This window comes from Scyliorhinus torazame, chromosome 23, assembly GCF_047496885.1.
Source record: "Scyliorhinus torazame isolate Kashiwa2021f chromosome 23, sScyTor2.1, whole genome shotgun sequence".
In the NCBI taxonomy this organism is placed as follows: Eukaryota; Metazoa; Chordata; class Chondrichthyes; order Carcharhiniformes; family Scyliorhinidae; genus Scyliorhinus; species Scyliorhinus torazame.
The window spans coordinates 80,638,576-80,657,666 of NC_092729.1; the positions used below are offsets into that span (position 1 = coordinate 80,638,576).

Here is a 19,091-nt window from a genome sequence, read left to right on the forward strand (position 1 = left end):
CCCATCAAACACTCGCAGGACAGGTACAGCACGGGGTTAGATACAGAGTCCAGCTCCCTCTACACTGTCCCCATCAAACACTCCCAGGACAGGGACAGCACGGGGTTAGATACAGAGTAAAGCTCCCTCTACACTGTCCCCATCAAACACTCCCAGAACAGGTACAGCACGGGGTTAAATACAGAGAAAAGCTCCCTCTACATTGTCCCCATCAAACACTCCCAGGACTGGGACAGTACGGGGTTAGATACAGAGTAAAGCTCCCTCTACACTGTCACCATCAAACACTCCCAGGACAGGGACAACACAGGGTTAGATACAGAGTAAAGTTCCCTCTACACTGTCCCCATCAAACACTCCCAGGACAGGTACAGCACGGGGTTAGATAAAGAGTAAAGCTCCCTCTACACTGTCCCCATCAAACACTCCCAGGACAGGGACAGCACTGGGTTAGATACAGAGTAAAGCTCCCTCTACACTGTCCCCATCAAACACTCCGAGGACAGGTACAGCACGGGGTTTGATACAGAGTAAAGCTCCCTCTACACTATCCCCATCAAACACTCCCAGGACAGGTACAGCACGGGGTTTGATACTGAGTAAAGCTCCCTCCACACTGTCCCCATCAAACACTCCCAGGACAGGTACAGCACGGGGTGAGATACAGAGTAAAGCTCCCTCTACACTGACCCCATCAAACACTCCCAGGACAGGTACAGCACGGGGTTAGATACAGAGTAAAGCTCCCTCTACACTGTCCCCATCAAACACTCCCAGGACAGCTACAGCACGGGGTTAGATACAGAGTAAAGCTCCCTCTACACTGTCCCCATCAAACACTCCCAGGACAGGGACAGCACGGGGTTAGATACAGAGTAAAGCTCCCTCTACACTGTCCCCATCAAACACTCCCAGGACAGCTACAGCACGGGGTTAGATACAGAGTAAAGCTCCCTCTACCCTGTCCCCATCAAACACTCCCAGGACAGGTACAGCACGGGGTTAGATACAGAGTAAAGCTCCCTCTACACTGTCCCCATCAAACACTCCCAGGACAGCTACAGCACGGGGTTAGATACAGAGTAAAGCTCCCTCTACACTGTCCCCATCAAACACTCCCAGGACAGGCACAGCACGGGGTTTGATACAGAGTAAAGCTCCCTCTACACTGTCCCCATCAAACACTCCCAGGACAGGGACAGCACGGGGTTAGATACAGAGTAAAGCTCCCTCTACACTGTCCCCATCAAACACTCCCAGGACAGGGACAGCACGGGGTTTGATACAGAGTAAAGCTCCCTCTACACTGTCCCCATCAAACACTCCCAGGACAGGGACAGCACGGGGTTAGATACAGAGTAAAGCTCCCTCTACACTGTCCCCATCAAACACTCCCAGGACAGCTACAGCACGGCGTTAGATACAGAGTAAAGCTCCCTCTACACTGTCCCCATCAAACACTCCCAGGACAGGGACAGCACGGGGTTTGATACAGAGTAAAGCTCCCTCTACACTGTCCCCATCAAACACTCCCAGGACAGGTACAGCACGGGGTTAGATACAGAGTAAAGCTCCATCTACACTGTCCCCATCAAACACTCCCAGGACAGGTACAGCACGGGGTTAGATACAGAGTAAAGCTCCCTCTACACTGTCCCCATCAAACACTCCCAGGACAGCTACAGCACGGGGTTAGATACAGAGTAAAGCTCCCTCTACACTGTCCCCATCAAACACTCCCAGGACAGGTACAGCACGTGGTGAGATACAGAGTAAAGCTCCCTCTTCACTGTCCCCATCAAACACTCGCAGGACAGGTACAGCACGGGGTTAGATACAGAGTCCAGCTCCCTCTACACTGTCCCCATCAAACACTCCCAGGACAGGGACAGCACGGGGTTAGATACAGAGTAAAGCTCCCTCTACACTGTCCCCATCAAACACTCCCACAACAGGTACAGCACGGGGTTAAATACAGAGTAAAGCTCCCTCTACATTGTCCCCATCAAACACTCCCAGGACAGGGACAACACAGGGTTAGATACAGAGTAAAGTTCCCTCTACACTGTCCCCATCAAACACTCCCAGGACAGGTACAGCACGGGGTTAGATAAAGAGTAAAGCTCCCTCTACACTGTCCCCATCAAACACTCCCAGGACAGGGACAGCACTGGGTTAGATACAGAGTAAAGCTCCCTCTACACTGTCCCCATCAAACACTCAGAGGACAGGTACAGCACGGGGTTTGATACAGAGTAAAGCTCCCTCTACACTATCCCCATCAAACACTCCCAGGACAGGTACAGCACGGGGTTTGATACTGAGTAAAGCTCCCTCCACACTGTCCCCATCAAACACTCCCAGGACAGGTACAGCACGGGGTTAGATACAGAGTAAATCTCCCTCAACACTGTCCCCATCAAACACTCACAGGACAGGTACAGCACGGGGTTAGATACAGAGTAAAGCTCCCTCTACACTGTCCCCCATCAAACACTCCCAGGACAGCTACAGCACGGGGTTAGATACAGAGTAAAGCTCCCTCTACACTGTCCCCATCAAACACTCCCAGGACAGCTACAGCACGGGGTTAGATACAGAGTAAAGCTCCCTCTACACTGTCCCCATCAAACACTCCCAGGACAGGGACAGCACGGGGTTAGATACAGAGTAAAGCTCCCTCTACACTGTCCCCATCAAACACTCCCAGGACAGGGACAGCACGTGGTTTGATACAGAGTAAAGCTCCCTCTACACTGTCCCCATCAAACACTCCCAGGACAGCTACAGCACGGCGTTAGATACAGAGTAAAGCTCCCTCTACACTGTCCCCATCAAACACTCCCAGGACAGGGACAGCACGGGGTTTGATACAGAGTAAAGCTCCCTCTACACTGTCCCCATCAAACACTCCCAGGACAGGTACAGCACGGGGTTAGATACAGAGTAAAGCTCCATCTACACTGTCCCCATCAAACACTCCCAGGACAGGTACAGCACGGGGTTAGATACAGAGTAAAGCTCCCTCTACACTGTCCCCATCAAACACTCCCAGGACAGCTACAGCACGGGGTTAGATACAGAGTAAAGCTCCCTCTACACTGTCCCCATCAAACACTCCCAGGACAGATACAGCACGTGGTGAGATACAGAGTAAAGCTCCCTCTTCACTGTCCCCATCAAACACTCGCAGGACAGGTACAGCACGGGGTTAGATACAGAGTCCAGCTCCCTCTACACTGTCCCCATCAAACACTCCCAGGACAGGGACAGCACGGGGTTAGATACAGAGTAAAGCTCCCTCTACACTGTCCCCATCAAACACTCCCAGAACAGGTACAGCACGGGGTTAAATACAGAGTAAAGCTCCCTCTACATTGTCCCCATCAAACACTCCCAGGACTGGGACAGTACGGGGTTAGATACAGAGTAAAGCTCCCTCTACACTGTCACCATCAAACACTCCCAGGACAGGGACAACACAGGGTTAGATACAGAGTAAAGTTCCCTCTACACTGTCCCCATCAAACACTCCCAGGACAGGTACAGCACGGGGTTAGATAAAGAGTAAAGCTCCCTCTACACTGTCGCCATCAAACACTCCCAGGACAGGGACAGCACTGGGTTAGATACAGAGTAAAGCTCCCTCTACACTGTCCCCATCAAACACTCCCAGGACAGGTACAGCACGGGGTTTGATACAGAGTAAAGCTCCCTCTACACTATCCCCATCAAACACTCCCAGGACAGGTACAGCACGGGGTTAGATACAGAGTAAAGCTCCCTCTACACTGTCCCCCATCAAACACTCCCAGGACAGGTACAGCACGGGGTTAGATACAGAGTAAAGCTCCCTCTACACTGTCCCGATCAAACACTCCCAGGACAGGTACAGCACGGGGTTAGATACAGAGTAAAGCTCCCTCTACACTGTCCCCCAACAAACACTCCCAGGACAGCTACAGCACGGGGTTAGATACAGAGTAAAGCTCCCTCTACACTGTCCCCATCAAACACTCCCAGGACAGCTACAGCACGGGGTTAGATACAGAGTAAAGCTCCCTCTACACTGTCCCCATCAAACACTCCCAGGACAGGTACAGCACGTGGTGAGATACAGAGTAAAGCTCCCTCTTCACTGTCCCCATCAAACACTCGCAGGACAGGTACAGCACGGGGTTAGATACAGAGTCCAGCTCCCTCTACACTGTCCCCATCAAACACTCCCAGGACAGGGACAGCACGGGGTTAGATACAGAGTAAAGCTCCCTCTACACTGTCCCCATCAAACACTCCCAGAACAGGTACAGCACGGGGTTAAATACAGAGTAAAGCTCCCTCTACATTGTCCCCATCAAACACTCCCAGGACTGGGACAGTACGGGGTTAGATACAGAGTAAAGCTCCCTCTACACTGTCACCATCAAACACTCCCAGGACAGGGACAACACAGGGTTAGATACAGAGTAAAGTTCCCTCTACACTGTCCCCATCAAACACTCCCAGGACAGGTACAGCACGGGGTTAGATAAAGAGTAAAGCTCCCTCTACACTGTCCCCATCAAACACTCCCAGGACAGGGACAGCACTGGGTTAGATACAGAGTAAAGCTCCCTCTACACTGTCCCCATCAAACACTCCGAGGACAGGTACAGCACGGGGTTTGATACAGAGTAAAGCTCCCTCTACACTATCCCCATCAAACACTCCCAGGACAGGTACAGCACGGGGTTTGATACTGAGTAAAGCTCCCTCCACACTGTCCCCATCAAACACTCCCAGGACAGGTACAGCACGGGGTTAGATACAGAGTAAATCTCCCTCAACACTGTCCCCATCAAACACTCACAGGACAGGTACAGCACGGGGTTAGATACAGAGTAAAGCTCCCTCTACACTGTCCCCCATCAAACACTCCCAGGACAGCTACAGCACGGGGTTAGATACAGAGTAAAGCTCCCTCTACACTGTCCCCATCAAACACTCCCAGGACAGCTACAGCACGGGGTTAGATACAGAGTAAAGCTCCCTCTACACTGTCCCCATCAAACACTCCCAGGACAGGGACAGCACGGGGTTAGATACAGAGTAAAGCTCCCTCTACACTGTCCCCATCAAACACTCCCAGGACAGGGACAGCACGGGGTTTGATACAGAGTAAAGCTCCCTCTACACTGTCCCCATCAAACACTCCCAGGACAGCTACAGCACGGCGTTAGATACAGAGTAAAGCTCCCTCTACACTGTCCCCATCAAACACTCCCAGGACAGGGACAGCACGGGGTTTGATACAGAGTAAAGGTCCCTCTACACTGTCCCCATCAAACACTCCCAGGACAGGTACAGCACGGGGTTAGATACAGAGTAAAGCTCCATCTACACTGTCCCCATCAAACACTCCCAGGACAGGTACAGCACGGGGTTAGATACAGAGTAAAGCTCCCTCTACACTGTCCCCATCAAACACTCCCAGGACAGCTACAGCACGGGGTTAGATACAGAGTAAAGCTCCCTCTACACTGTCCCCATCAAACACTCCCAGGACAGATACAGCACGTGGTGAGATACAGAGTAAAGCTCCCTCTTCACTGTCCCCATCAAACACTCGCAGGACAGGTACAGCACGGGGTTAGATACAGAGTCCAGCTCCCTCTACACTGTCCCCATCAAACACTCCCAGGACAGGGACAGCACGGGGTTAGATACAGAGTAAAGCTCCCTCTACACTGTCCCCATCAAACACTCCCAGAACAGGTACAGCACGGGGTTAAATACAGAGTAAAGCTCCCTCTACATTGTCCCCATCAAACACTCCCAGGACTGGGACAGTACGGGGTTAGATACAGAGTAAAGCTCCCTCTACACTGTCACCATCAAACACTCCCAGGACAGGGACAACACAGGGTTAGATACAGAGTAAAGTTCCCTCTACACTGTCCCCATCAAACACTCCCAGGACAGGTACAGCACGGGGTTAGATAAAGAGTAAAGCTCCCTCTACACTGTCGCCATCAAACACTCCCAGGACAGGGACAGCACTGGGTTAGATACAGAGTAAAGCTCCCTCTACACTGTCCCCATCAAACACTCCCAGGACAGCTACAGCACGGGGTTAGATACAGAGTAAAGCTCCCTCTACACTGTCCCCATCAAACACTCCCAGGACAGGTACAGCACGGGGTTTGATACAGAGTAAAGCTCCCTCTACACTATCCCCATCAAACACTCCCAGGACAGGTACAGCACGGGGTTAGATACAGAGTAAAGCTCCCTCTACACTGTCCCCCATCAAACACTCCCAGGACAGGTACAGCACGGGGTTAGATACAGAGTAAAGCTCCCTCTACACTGTCCCGATCAAACACTCCCAGGACAGGTACAGCACGGGGTTAGATACAGAGTAAAGCTCCCTCTACACTGTCCCCCAACAAACACTCCCAGGACAGCTACAGCACGGGGTTAGATACAGAGTAAAGCTCCCTCTACACTGTCCCCATCAAACACTCCCAGGACAGGGACAGCACGGGGTTAGATACAGAGTAAAGCTCCCTCTACACTGTCCCCATCAAACACTCCCAGGACAGGTACATCACGTGGTTAGATACAGAGTAAAGCTCCCTCTACACTGTCCCCATCAAACACTCCCAGGACAGGTACAGCACGGGGTTAGATACAGAGTAAAGCTCCCTCTACACTGTCCCCATCAAACACTCCCAGGACAGCTACAGCACGGGGTTAGATACAGAGTAAAGCTCCCTCTACACTGTCCCCATCAAACACTCCCAGGACAGGGACAGCACGGGGTTAGATACAGAGTAAAGCTCCCTCTACACTGTCCCCATCAAACACTCCCAGGACAGGTACAGCACGGGGTTAGATACAGAGTAAAGCTTCCTCTACACTGTCCCCATCAAACACTCCCAGGACAGGTACAGCATGGGGTGAGAGACAGAGTAAATCTCCCTCTACACTGTCCCCATCAAACACTCCCAGGACAGGTACAGCACGGGGTTAGATACAGAGTAAAGCTCCCTCTACACTGTCCCCATCAAACACTCCCAGGACAGGTACTGCACTGGGTTAGATACAGAGTCAAGCTCCCTCTACACTGTCCCCATCGAACACTCCCAGGACAGCTACAGCACGGGGTTAGATACAGAGTAAAGCTCCCTCTACACTATCCCCATCAAACACTCCCAGGACAGGTACAGCACGGGGTTAGATACAGAGTAAAGCTCCCTCTATACTGTCCCCATCAAACACTCCCAGGACAGGTACAGCACGGGGTGAGATACAGAGTAAAGCTCCCTCTACACTGTCTCCATCAAACACTCCCAGGACAGGTACAGCACGGGGTTAGATACAGAGTAAAGCTCCCTCGACACTGTCCCCATCAAACACTCCCAGGACAGGTACAGCACAGCGTTAGATACAGAGTAAAGCTCCCTCTACACTGTCCCCATCAAACACTCCCAGGACAGGTACTGCACGGGGTTAGATACAGAGTAAAGCTCCCTCTACACTGTCCCCATCAAACACTCCCAGGACAGGTACAGCAAGGGGTTAGATACAGAGTATAGCTCCCTCTACACTGTCTCCATCAAACACTCCCAGGACAGGTACAGCACGGGGTTAGATACAGAGTAAAGCTCCCTCGACACTGTCCCCATCAAACACTCCCAGGACAGGTACAGCATGGGGTTAGATACAGAGTAAAGCTCCCTCTACACTGTCCCCAGCAAACACTCCCAGGACAGGTACAGCACGGGGTTAGATACAGAGTAAAGCTCCCTCTACACTGTCCCCATCAAACACTCCCAGCACAGGCACAGCTCGGGGTCAGGTACAGAGTAAAGCTCCCTCTACACTGTCTCCATCAAACACTCCCAGGACAGGTACAGCACAGGGTTAGATACAGAGTAAAGCTCCGTCTACACTGTCCCCATCAAACACTCCCAGGACAGGTACAGCATGGAGTTAGATACAGAGTAAAGCTCCCTCTACACTGTCCCTATCAAACACTCCCAGGACAGGTACAGCTCGGGGTTAGATACAGAGTAAAGCTCCCTATACACTGTCCCCATCAAACACTCCCAGGACAGGTACAGCACAGGGTTAGATACAGAATAAAGCTCCCTCTACACTGTCCCCATCAAACACTCCCAGGACAGGTACAGCACGGGGTTAGATACAGAGTAAAGCTCCCTCTACACTGTCCCCATCAAACACTCCCAGGACAGGTACAGCACAGGGTTAGATACAGAGTAAAGCTCCCTCTACACTGTCCCCATCAATCACTCCCAGGACAGGTACAGCACGGGGTTAGAGACAGAGTAAAGCTCCCTCTACACTGTCCCCATCAAACACTCCCAGGACAGGTACAGCACGGGTTAGATACAGAGTAAAGCTCCCTCTACACTATCCCCATCAAACACTCCCAGGACAGGTACAGCACGGGGTTAGATACAGAGTAAAGCTCCCTCTACACTGTCCCCATCAAACACTCCCAGGACAGGTACAGCACGGGGTTAGATACAGAGTAAAGCTCCCTCAACACTGTCCCCATCAAACACTCCCAGGACAGGTACAGCACGGGGTTAGATACAGAGTAAAGCTCCCTCTACACTGTCCCCATCAAACACTCCCAGGACAGGTACAGCACGGGGTTAGAGACAGAGTAAAGCTCCCTCTACACTGTCCCCATCAAACACTCCCAGGACAGGTACAGCACGGGTTAGATACAGAGTAAAGCTCCCTCTACACTATCCCCATCAAACACTCCCAGGACAGGTACAGCACGGGGTTAGATACAGAGTAAAGCTCCCTCTACACTGTCCCCATCAAACACTCCCAGGACAGGTACAGCACGGGGTTAGATACAGAGTAAAGCTCCCTCAACACTGTCCCCATCAAACACTCCCAGGACAGGTACAGCACGGGGTTAGATACAGAGTAAAGCTCCCTCTACACTGTCCCCATCAAACACTCCCAGGACAGGTACAGCACGGGGTTAGATACAGAGTAAAGCTCCCTCTACACTGTCCCCATCAAACACTCCCAGGACAGGTACAGCACGGTGTTAGATACAGAGTAAAGCTCCCTCTACACTGTCCCCATCAAACACTCCCAGGACAGGCACAGCACAGGGTTAGATACAGAGTAAAGCTCCCTCTACACTGTCCCCATCAAACACTCCCAGGACAGGTACAGCACGGGGTTAGATACAGAGTAAAGCTCCCTCGACACTGTCCCCATCAAACACTCCCAGGACAGGTACAGCACAGCGTTAGATACAGAGTAAAGCTCCCTCTACACTGTCCCCATCAAACACTCCCAGGACAGGTACTGCACGGGGTTAGATACAGAGTAAAGCTCCCTCTACACTGTCCCCATCAAACACTCCCAGGACAGGTACAGCAAGGGGTTAGATACAGAGTATAGCTCCCTCTACACTGTCTCCATCAAACACTCCCAGGACAGGTACAGCACGGGGTTAGATACAGAGTAAAGCTCCCTCGACACTGTCCCCATCAAACACTCCCAGGACAGGTACAGCATGGGGTTAGATACAGAGTAAAGCTCCCTCTACACTGTCCCCAGCAAACACTCCCAGGACAGGTACAGCACGGGGTTAGATACAGAGTAAAGCTCCCTCTACACTGTCCCCATCAAACACTCCCAGCACAGGCACAGCTCGGGGTCAGGTACAGAGTAAAGCTCCCTCTACACTGTCTCCATCAAACACTCCCAGGACAGGTACAGCACAGGGTTAGATACAGAGTAAAGCTTCGTCTACACTGTCCCCATCAAACACTCCCAGGACAGGTACAGCATGGAGTTAGATACAGAGTAAAGCTCCCTCTACACTGTCCCTATCAAACACTCCCAGGACAGGTACAGCTCGGGGTTAGATACAGAGTAAAGCTCCCTATACACTGTCCCCATCAAACACTCCCAGGACAGGTACAGCACAGGGTTAGATACAGAATAAAGCTCCCTCTACACTGTCCCCATCAAACACTCCCAGGACAGGTACAGCACGGGGTTAGATACAGAGTAAAGCTCCCTCTACACTGTCCCCATCAAACACTCCCAGGACAGGTACAGCACAGGGTTAGATACAGAGTAAAGCTCCCTCTACACTGTCCCCATCAATCACTCCCAGGACAGGTACAGCACGGGGTTAGAGACAGAGTAAAGCTCCCTCTACACTGTCCCCATCAAACACTCCCAGGACAGGTACAGCACGGGTTAGATACAGAGTAAAGCTCCCTCTACACTATCCCCATCAAACACTCCCAGGACAGGTACAGCACAGGGTTAGATACAGAGTAAAGCTCCCTCTACACTGTCCCCATCAAACTCTCCCAGGACAGGTACAGCTCGGGGTTAGATACAGAGTAAAGCTCCCTCTACACTGTCCCCATCAAACTCTCCCAGGACAGGTACAGCACGGGGTTAGATACAGAGTAAAGCTCCCTCTACACTGTCCCCATCAAACACTCCCAGGACAGGTACAGCACGGGGTTAGATACAGAGTAAAGCTCCCTCAACACTGTCCCCATCAAACACTCCCAGGACAGGTACAGCACGGGGTTAGATACAGAGTAAAGCTCCCTCTACACTGTCCCCATCAAACACTCCCAGGACAGGTACAGCACGGGGTTAGATACAGAGTAAAGCTCCCTCTACACTGTCCCCATCAAACACTCCCAGGACAGGTACAGCACGGTGTTAGATACAGAGTAAAGCTCCCTCTACACTGTCCCCATCAAACACTCCCAGGACAGGCACAGCACAGGGTTAGATACAGAGTAAAGCTCCCTCTACACTGTCCCCATCAAACACTCCCAGGACAGGTACAGCACGGGGTTAGATACAGAGTAAAGCTCCCTCTACACTGTCCCCATCAAACACTCCCAGGACAGGTACAGCACGGGGTTAGATACGGAGTAAAGCTCCCTCTCCACTGTCCCCATCATACACTCCCAGGACAGGTACAGCACAGGGTTAGATACAGAGTAACGCTCCCTCTACACTGTCCCCATCAAACACTCCCAGGACAGGTACAGCACGGAGTTAGATACAGAGTAAAGCTCCCTCTACACTGTCCCCATCAAACACTCCCAGGACAGGTACAGCATGGGGTTAGATACACAGTAAAGCTCCCTCTACACTGTCCCCATCAAACACTCCCAGGACAGGTACAGCACAGGGTTAGATACAGAGTAAAGCTCCCTCTACACTGTCCCCATCAAACACTCCCAGGACAGGTACAGCACGGGGTTAGATACAGAGTAAAGCTCCCTCCACACTGTCCTCATCAAACACTCCCAGGACAGGTACAGCACGGGGTTAGATACAGAGTAAAGCTCCCTCGACACTGTCCCCATCAAACACTCCCATGACAGGTACAGCACGGGGTTAGATACAGAATAAAGCTCCCTCTACACTGTCCCCATCAAACACTCCCAGGACAGGTACAGCACGGGGTTAGATACAGAGCAAAGCTCCCTCTACACTGTCCCCATCAAACACTCCCAGGACAGCTACAGCACGGGGTTAGATACAGAGTAAAGCTCCCTCTACACTGTCCCCATCAAACACTCCCAGGACAGGGACAGCACGGGGTTAGATACAGAGTAAAGCTCCCTCTACACTGTCCCCATCAAACACTCCCAGGACAGGTACAGCACGGGGTTAGATACAGAGTAAAGCTTCCTCTACACTGTCCCCATCAAACACTCCCAGGACAGGTACAGCATGGGGTGAGAGACAGAGTAAATCTCCCTCTACACTGTCCCCATCAAACACTCCCAGGACAGGTACAGCACGGGGTTAGATACAGAGTAAAGCTCCCTCTACACTGTCCCCATCAAACACTCCCAGGACAGGTACTGCACTGGGTTAGATACAGAGTCAAGCTCCCTCTACACTGTCCCCATCGAACACTCCCAGGACAGCTACAGCACGGGGTTAGATACAGAGTAAAGCTCCCTCTACACTATCCCCATCAAACACTCCCAGGACAGGTACAGCACGGGGTTAGATACAGAGCAAAGCTCCCTCTATACTGTCCCCATCAAACACTCCCAGGACAGGTACAGCACGGGGTGAGATACAGAGTAAAGCTCCCTCTACACTGTCTCCATCAAACACTCCCAGGACAGGTACAGCACGGGGTTAGATACAGAGTAAAGCTCCCTCGACACTGTCCCCATCAAATACTCCCAGGACAGGTACAGCACAGCGTTAGATACAGAGTAAAGCTCCCTCTACACTGTCCCCATCAAACACTCCCAGGACAGGTACTGCACGGGGTTAGATACAGAGTAAAGCTCCCTCTACACTGTCCCCATCAAACACTCCCAGGACAGGTACAGCAAGGGGTTAGATACAGAGTATAGCTCACTCTACACTGTCTCCATCAAACACTCCCAGGACAGGTACAGCACGGGGTTAGATACAGAGTAAAGCTCCCTCGACACTGTCCCCATCAAACACTCCCAGGACAGGTACAGCATGGGGTTAGATACAGAGTAAAGCTCCCTCTACACTGTCCCCAGCAAACACTCCCAGGACAGGTACAGCACGGGGTTAGATACAGAGTAAAGCTCCCTCTACACTGTCCCCATCAATCACTCCCAGGACAGGTACAGCACGGGGTTAGAGACAGAGTAAAGCTCCCTCTACACTGTCCCCATCAAACACTCCCAGGACAGGTACAGCACGGGTTAGATACAGAGTAAAGCTCCCTCTACACTATCCCCATCAAACACTCCCAGGACAGGTACAGCACGGGGTTAGATACAGAGTAAAGCTCCCTCTACACTGTCCCCATCAAACACTCCCAGGACAGGTACAGCACGGGGTTAGATACAGAGTAAAGCTCCCTCAACACTGTCCCCATCAAACACTCCCAGGACAGGTACAGCACGGGGTTAGATACAGAGTAAAGCTCCCTCTACACTGTCCCCATCAAACACTCCCAGGACAGGTACAGCACGGGGTTAGAGACAGAGTAAAGCTCCCTCTACACTGTCCCCATCAAACACTCCCAGGACAGGTACAGCACGGGTTAGATACAGAGTAAAGCTCCCTCTACACTATCCCCATCAAACACTCCCAGGACAGGTACAGCACGGGGTTAGATACAGAGTAAAGCTCCCTCTACACTGTCCCCATCAAACACTCCCAGGACAGGTACAGCACGGGGTTAGATACAGAGTAAAGCTCCCTCAACACTGTCCCCATCAAACACTCCCAGGACAGGTACAGCACGGGGTTAGATACAGAGTAAAGCTCCCTCTACACTGTCCCCATCAAACACTCCCAGGACAGGTACAGCACGGGGTTAGATACAGAGTAAAGCTCCCTCTACACTGTCCCCATCAAACACTCCCAGGACAGGTACAGCACGGTGTTAGATACAGAGTAAAGCTCCCTCTACACTGTCCCCATCAAACACTCCCAGGACAGGCACAGCACAGGGTTAGATACAGAGTAAAGCTCCCTCTACACTGTCCCCATCAAACACTCCCAGGACAGGTACAGCACGGGGTTAGATACAGAGTAAAGCTCCCTCGACACTGTCCCCATCAAACACTCCCAGGACAGGTACAGCACAGCGTTAGATACAGAGTAAAGCTCCCTCTACACTGTCCCCATCAAACACTCCCAGGACAGGTACTGCACGGGGTTAGATACAGAGTAAAGCTCCCTCTACACTGTCCCCATCAAACACTCCCAGGACAGGTACAGCAAGGGGTTAGATACAGAGTATAGCTCCCTCTACACTGTCTCCATCAAACACTCCCAGGACAGGTACAGCACGGGGTTAGATACAGAGTAAAGCTCCCTCGACACTGTCCCCATCAAACACTCCCAGGACAGGTACAGCATGGGGTTAGATACAGAGTAAAGCTCCCTCTACACTGTCCCCAGCAAACACTCCCAGGACAGGTACAGCACGGGGTTAGATACAGAGTAAAGCTCCCTCTACACTGTCCCCATCAAACACTCCCAGCACAGGCACAGCTCGGGGTCAGGTACAGAGTAAAGCTCCCTCTACACTGTCTCCATCAAACACTCCCAGGACAGGTACAGCACAGGGTTAGATACAGAGTAAAGCTTCGTCTACACTGTCCCCATCAAACACTCCCAGGACAGGTACAGCATGGAGTTAGATACAGAGTAAAGCTCCCTCTACACTGTCCCTATCAAACACTCCCAGGACAGGTACAGCTCGGGGTTAGATACAGAGTAAAGCTCCCTATACACTGTCCCCATCAAACACTCCCAGGACAGGTACAGCACAGGGTTAGATACAGAATAAAGCTCCCTCTACACTGTCCCCATCAAACACTCCCAGGACAGGTACAGCACGGGGTTAGATACAGAGTAAAGCTCCCTCTACACTGTCCCCATCAAACACTCCCAGGACAGGTACAGCACAGGGTTAGATACAGAGTAAAGCTCCCTCTACACTGTCCCCATCAATCACTCCCAGGACAGGTACAGCACGGGGTTAGAGACAGAGTAAAGCTCCCTCTACACTGTCCCCATCAAACACTCCCAGGACAGGTACAGCACGGGTTAGATACAGAGTAAAGCTCCCTCTACACTATCCCCATCAAACACTCCCAGGACAGGTACAGCACAGGGTTAGATACAGAGTAAAGCTCCCTCTACACTGTCCCCATCAAACTCTCCCAGGACAGGTACAGCTCGGGGTTAGATACAGAGTAAAGCTCCCTCTACACTGTCCCCATCAAACTCTCCCAGGACAGGTACAGCACGGGGTTAGATACAGAGTAAAGCTCCCTCTACACTGTCCCCATCAAACACTCCCAGGACAGGTACAGCACGGGGTTAGATACAGAGTAAAGCTCCCTCAACACTGTCCCCATCAAACACTCCCAGGACAGGTACAGCACGGGGTTAGATACAGAGTAAAGCTCCCTCTACACTGTCCCCATCAAACACTCCCAGGACAGGTACAGCACGGGGTTAGATACAGAGTAAAGCTCCCTCTACACTGTCCCCATCAAACACTCCCAGGACAGGTACAGCACGGTGTTAGATACAGAGTAAAGCTCCCTCTACACTGTCCCCATCAAACACTCCCAGGACAGGCACAGCACAGGGTTAGATACAGAGTAAAGCTCCCTCTACACTGTCCCCATCAAACACTCCCAGGACAGGTACAGCACGGGGTTAGATACAGAGTAAAGCTCCCTCTACACTGTCCCCATCAAACACTCCCAGGACAGGTACAGCACGGGGTTAGATACGGAGTAAAGCTCCCTCTCCACTGTCCCCATCATACACTCCCAGGACAGGTACAGCACAGGGTTAGATACAGAGTAACGCTCCCTCTACACTGTCCCCATCAAACACTCCCAGGACAGGTACAGCACGGAGTTAGATACAGAGTAAAGCTCCCTCTACACTGTCCCCATCAAACACTCCCAGGACAGGTACAGCATGGGGTTAGATACACAGTAAAGCTCCCTCTACACTGTCCCCATCAAACACTCCCAGGACAGGTACAGCACAGGGTTAGATACAGAGTAAAGCTCCCTCTACACTGTCCCCATCAAACACTCCCAGGACAGGTACAGCACGGGGTTAGATACAGAGTAAAGCTCCCTCCACACTGTCCTCATCAAACACTCCCAGGACAGGTACAGCACGGGGTTAGATACAGAGTAAAGCTCCCTCGACACTGTCCCCATCAAACACTCCCATGACAGGTACAGCACGGGGTTAGATACAGAATAAAGCTCCCTCTACACTGTCCCCATCAAACACTCCCAGGACAGGTACAGCACGGGGTTAGATACAGAGCAAAGCTCCCTCTACACTGTCCCCATCAAACACTCCCAGGACAGCTACAGCACGGGGTTAGATACAGAGTAAAGCTCCCTCTACACTGTCCCCATCAAACACTCCCAGGACAGGGACAGCACGGGGTTAGATACAGAGTAAAGCTCCCTCTACACTGTCCCCATCAAACACTCCCAGGACAGGTACAGCACGGGGTTAGATACAGAGTAAAGCTTCCTCTACACTGTCCCCATCAAACACTCCCAGGACAGGTACAGCATGGGGTGAGAGACAGAGTAAATCTCCCTCTACACTGTCCCCATCAAACACTCCCAGGACAGGTACAGCACGGGGTTAGATACAGAGTAAAGCTCCCTCTACACTGTCCCCATCAAACACTCCCAGGACAGGTACTGCACTGGGTTAGATACAGAGTCAAGCTCCCTCTACACTGTCCCCATCGAACACTCCCAGGACAGCTACAGCACGGGGTTAGATACAGAGTAAAGCTCCCTCTACACTATCCCCATCAAACACTCCCAGGACAGGTACAGCACGGGGTTAGATACAGAGCAAAGCTCCCTCTATACTGTCCCCATCAAACACTCCCAGGACAGGTACAGCACGGGGTGAGATACAGAGTAAAGCTCCCTCTACACTGTCTCCATCAAACACTCCCAGGACAGGTACAGCACGGGGTTAGATACAGAGTAAAGCTCCCTCGACACTGTCCCCATCAAATACTCCCAGGACAGGTACAGCACAGCGTTAGATACAGAGTAAAGCTCCCTCTACACTGTCCCCATCAAACACTCCCAGGACAGGTACTGCACGGGGTTAGATACAGAGTAAAGCTCCCTCTACACTGTCCCCATCAAACACTCCCAGGACAGGTACAGCAAGGGGTTAGATACAGAGTATAGCTCACTCTACACTGTCTCCATCAAACACTCCCAGGACAGGTACAGCACGGGGTTAGATACAGAGTAAAGCTCCCTCGACACTGTCCCCATCAAACACTCCCAGGACAGGTACAGCATGGGGTTAGATACAGAGTAAAGCTCCCTCTACACTGTCCCCAGCAAACACTCCCAGGACAGGTACAGCACGGGGTTAGATACAGAGTAAAGCTCCCTCTACACTGTCCCCATCAAACACTCCCAGCACAGGCACAGCACGGGGTCAGGTACAGAGTAAAGCTCCCTCTACACTGTCTCCATCAAACACTCCCAGGACAGGTACAGCACAGGGTTAGATACAGAGTAAAGCTCCGTCTACACTGTCCCCATCAAACACTCCCAGGACAGGTACAGCATGGAGTTAGATACAGAGTAAAGCTCCCTCTACACTGTCCCTATCAAACACTCCCAGGACAGGTACAGCTCGGGGTTAGATACAGAGTAAAGCTCCCTATACACTGTCCCCATCAAACACTCCCAGGACAGGTACAGCACAGGGTTAGATACAGAATAAAGCTCCCTCTACACTGTCCCCATCAAACACTCCCAGGACAGGTACAGCACGGGGTTAGATACAGAGTAAAGCTCCCTGTACACTGTCCCCATCAAACACTCCCAGGACAGGTACAGCACAGGGTTAGATACAGAGTAAAGCTCCCTCTACACTGTCCCCATCAATCACTCCCAGGACAGGTACAGAACGGGGTTAGAGACAGAGTAAAGCTCCCTCTACACTGTCCCCATCAAACACTCCCAGGACAGGTACAGCACGGGTTAGATACAGAGTAAAGCTCCCTCTACAATATCCCCATCAAACACTCCCAGGACAGGTACAGCACAGGGTTAGATACAGAGTAAAGCTCCCTCTACACTGTCCCCATCAAACTCTCCCAGGACAGGTACAGCTCGGGGTTAGATACAGAGTAAAGCTCCCTCTACACTGTCCCCATCAAACTCTCCCAGGACAGGTACAGCACGGGGTTAGATACAGAGTAAAGCTCCCTCTACACTGTCCCCATCAAACACTCCCAGGACAGGTACAGCACGGGGTTAGATACAGAGTAAAGCTCCCTCAACACTGTCCCCATCAAACACTCCCAGGACAGGTACAGCACGGGGTTAGATACAGAGTAAAGCTCCCTCTACACTGTCCCCATCAAACACTCCCAGGACAGGTACAGCACGGGGTTAGATACAGAGTAAAGCTCCCTCTACACTGTCCCCATCAAACACTCCCAGGACAGGTACAGCACGGTGTTAGATACAGAGTAAAGCTCCCTCTACACTGTCCCCATCAAACACTCCCAGGACAGGCACAGCACAGGGTTAGATACAGAGTAAAGCTCCCTCTACACTGTCCCCATCAAACACTCCCAGGACAGGTACAGCACGGGGTTAGATACAGAGTAAAGCTCCCTCTACACTGTCCCCATCAAACACTCCCAGGACAGGTACAGCACGGGGTTAGATACGGAGTAAAGCTCCCTCTCCACTGTCCCCATCATACACTCCCAGGACAGGTACAGCACAGGGTTAGATACAGAGTAACGTTCCCTCTACACTGTCCCCATCAAACACTCCCAGGACAGGTACAGCACGGAGTTAGATACAGAGTAAAGCTCCCTCTACACTGCCCCATCAAACACTCCCAGGACAGGTACAGCATGGGGTTAGATACACAGTAAAGCTCCCTCTACACTGTCCCCATCAAACACTCCCAGGACAGGTACAGCACAGGGTTAGATACAGAGTAAAGCTCCCTCTACACTGTCCCCATCAAACACTCCCAGGACAGGTACAGCACGGGGTTAGATACAGAGTAAAGCTCCCTCCACACTGTCCTCATCAAACACTCCCAGGACAGGTACAGCACGGGGTTAGATACAGAGTAAAGCTCCCTCGACACTGTCCCCATCAAACACTCCCATGACAGGTACAGCACGGGGTTAGATACAGAATAAAGCTCCCTCTACACTGTCCCCATCAAACACTCCCAGGACAGGTACAGCACGGGGTTAGATACAGAGCAAAGCTCCCTCTACACTGTCCCCATCAAACACTCCCAGGACAGGTATAGCACGGGGTTAGATACAGAGTAAAGCTCCCTCTACACTGTCCCCATCAAACACTCCCAGGACAGGTACAGCAGATACAGAGTGACGCTCTCTCAGGGTAACTCTATCTCGTTGTTTTCTGTGCAGCTCTGAGGAGGCTGGACGATACCTGGAGACGTACAAATCGTACGAGAATAAACCTTCCGATATGCTGAAAGAGCGAGTGGAGACTGACTACCTCTCAAAGGTG

General features: G+C 51.8%; 1 protein-coding gene across 1 annotated transcript in view; it reads left to right on the top strand.

Moving 5' to 3' along the window:
- Positions 1-19,091, top strand: part of LOC140399674 (DNA excision repair protein ERCC-1-like) — a gene marked incomplete at its 3' end in the record, with an annotated part of 84,950 nt that extends 65,859 nt beyond the window's left edge. Inside the window, exon 6 of the mRNA XM_072489218.1 lies at positions 18,989-19,091. Coding sequence (XP_072345319.1) covers positions 18,989-19,091 — 103 coding nt within the window. The remainder of the gene's footprint in view (positions 1-18,988) is intronic.